Below are 2,923 nucleotides of genomic sequence, written 5' to 3' on the forward strand. Positions count from 1 at the left end.
CCTGGCTGGGCTCGGGCAGCGCTGCCCCCAGGAAGGGGCGACTATGACCCGAGGGGAGCGGAGCCCAGAGCCGGGTGGGGGGTGACACACCCCTGGGCTGGGGTCCCCGCGCCGACACAGAGCAGGGTTGGGGCAGGGACCCGCCCCCCAGGCCCGGCTGGGACAGCCCTACACGGGGTCCTGGGGGTCCCTGGGTCCCAGCCCCACGAGGTCACCGGCTGCCCCAGGATAAAAACAACCCGGGCAGACGGCACCGACGTGCCTGGGGGGATGGGACGGGACATCCCAGCCAATCAGGGGGCTGCTGGCCACGTTTGGGGCTTATCGGGGCCCTGCCACATGGCTGGCCCTTTATCAGCACGGCCCTGGCACTGCCGGTGCAGTGACGATGCCTCCTGCCCCCCTGCGCCCACCCCCAGAGATGTGTCTGCGCGGGGCCGTGCTGGCCCTGTCCTGCGTGGCAGCTGGTGAGTATGGGGCCTGTCCCGCCGCAGGCCCCCCTGGGTCTCCCCGAGACTGGCCCCTCGCTGCCCCGGGGTTCCCCTGTGACCTCCCCAGACTGGCCCCTCGCTGCCCCGGGGTTCCCCTGTGACCTCCCCGAGACTGGCCCCTCGCAGCCCCGGGGTTCCCCTGTGACCTCCCCAAGATGGGGCCCCCCACTGCCCTGGGGGTTCCCCCTGGATCTGCCCAAGACAGGCAGGGAGGGCAAGGGGGGCAGGAGCCAGCGCAGGGGGGAGATGAGAGCTGCCCCTGCTTTCCCAAAGGGGGAGGGCCAGGCAGTTGCCACCATCACCCCAGGGCAGGGTGTGGGGACCCCAACAGAGCTGGGGGGCAGGGCCAGGGGGCTGGAGAACGGCCTGGCCTGGAGAGATTCAAGGCCCATCCAAAGGTTTGGGGGCAGCGGGAACTGTCCTGCAGGGAGCAGGGGCAACCCCAGCCCAGGAGGAGTCCCCCCACCCCAGAGGATGCTGGGAGTGAACGGGGCGCCGCCCACCCCAGAGGATGCTGGGAGTGAACGGGACACCCGCCCCCCCGCCCCAGAGGATGCTGGGAGTGAACGGGACACCCCCCCCCCGCCCCAGAGGATGCTGGGGGAGAATGGGGCACCCCCCGCCCCAGAGGATGCTGGGAGGGACGGGCGCCCGGCTGGCGGTGCAGCGGGCAGCCCCATGGCACACCAGCCCCGGCTGGGGGTGACCCTGCCCCTCTCCCCGCAGCGGCCTGGCTGCAGGTGTCGGTGGGCCCCTCGCCGGTGCGGGCGCGCCCCGGGCAGCGCGTGGTGCTGGAGTGCCTCGTCGGGGCCGACTACCCGCCCCTGGAGCTGGAGCAGCTGCAGGTGTGCTGGCGGCACGAGGGGCGCACGGTGCTGGAGTTCGCCGGGGCGGTGCGGGCGGCGCGGGCGGGACTCAGCCTGGCCGAGGACGAGGTGAGGAACGGGAACGTCTCGCTGGTGCTGCAGCGCGTCACCGCCAGCGACAGCGGGGAGTGGACCTGCTACATCCTCTACCCGCCCGACCAGGCCCAGGGCAGCCTCACCCTGCGCGTGGCAGGTGAGCACGGGGGGGTGGGGGGCAAAGCAGCACCAGCGCCCCCTGCTGGGGGGCAGCGACCCACCCGCACGGCCAGTTCTCCTGCCCCCCCCGGGCAGCCCCCACTGCCCGCACGGCCAGTTCTCCTGCCCTCCCCCCCGGGCAGCTCCCACCCGCCCGCACGGCCAGTTCTCCTGCCCCCCAGCGCCCCCTGCTGGGGGGCACCCACCCGCCCGCCTGGCCAGTTCTCCTGCCCCCACAGCGCCCCCTGCTGGGGGGCACCCACCCGCCCGCCTGGCCAGTTCTCCTGCCCCCACAGCGCCCCCTGCTGGGGGGCAGTGACCCACCCGCATGGCCAGTTCTCCTGCCCCCCCCGGGCAGCCCCCACTCGCCCGCACGGCCAGTTCTCCTGCCCCCACAGCGCCCCCTGCTGGGGGGCACCGACCCGCCCGCACAGCCAGTTCTCCTGCCCCCAGCACCCCCTGCTGGGGGGTACCGACCTGCCCCACTCCTCATACTGCCTGTACCCACCTGCCTTGCCAATGCTTCGCCGCGGTCCCCATCACCGCCCCACGGGGTGAGGCCGTGGCTGGAGTGGGGCAGGCTGCCGAGGGGCTGGGACCCTGCAGCAACCCTGATGCGATGCCGTGCTGTTGTTGCAGACCCGATGGTGCCCCCCGATGCCTGCCCCCTGGGCGGGGGCACCCCATGGCTGCGGCAGCTGGAGGAGGTGATCGGGGGCTGCGTCCGCTCGGCCAGCGAGCTCCAGCGGCACCTGGCCCGGCTGGCTGCCGAGGTGAAGGAGTGTCTGGGCAGCCCGGAGGCCGAGGAGAGCCCACCCCGGGCACAGGCTGAGAGCGCCAACCAGACGGCACAGGCGTGAGCGCTCGGTCGTCCGCCCAGCGCCCGCTGGGCTCGCAGCGTCCCCGGACACAGCTCCCGCAGCAACGGGGCTGGGATCCCCGGGGACGGACGGGGACACCCACATCACAGCAACGGCTTCGCTTCTGCAGGGTGTGACCGCAAATCCGGGGGGCCGGGATCCTGCGCGCACATGGGGACACAGGCCCCGTCTCCCCTAAGGGGCTCTGGGATGTCTCGAACCGCTGGGGATGCCAGGGGCCGGATGTCAGATGGGGGAGGCCGGCTGGGTACCGGGGCTGACGGCTGGGCGCCCATGGGGGGGTCTATTTGCCTGCACTGTGGCTGCGCCGCTGGGAGACCCCGGGTAGCGAGCTGGGCGGGGACAGCGGGGGTGGGGGGCGTCCATGGGGGGCTGTTGTTCGGCGTGTCGGGAGGGGGCTGCGTGGCGTGTGATCAGCTCCCAGCGCGGTGCCAGCTGCAGCGCGCGGATACGGAATAAAACGCTCGTCACGCTCCGTGTCCTGCTGCCA

General features: G+C 73.3%; 1 protein-coding gene across 1 annotated transcript; it reads left to right on the plus strand.

The window, feature by feature from the left end:
• The first annotated feature begins 388 nt into the window (after nt 1–388).
• On the plus strand, nt 389–2,923 carry LOC135894310 (uncharacterized). The gene is made up of 3 exons (XM_065422372.1): nt 389–467; nt 1,218–1,550; nt 2,192–2,923. The coding sequence occupies exons 1-3, from the start codon at nt 389–391 to the stop codon at nt 2,410–2,412; spliced, it is 633 nt and encodes a 210-aa protein (XP_065278444.1). The 3' UTR covers nt 2,413–2,923.

The sequence above is a fragment of the Emys orbicularis genome, chromosome 24 (assembly GCF_028017835.1).
Source record: "Emys orbicularis isolate rEmyOrb1 chromosome 24, rEmyOrb1.hap1, whole genome shotgun sequence".
NCBI classification, from domain to species: domain Eukaryota; kingdom Metazoa; phylum Chordata; order Testudines; family Emydidae; genus Emys; species Emys orbicularis.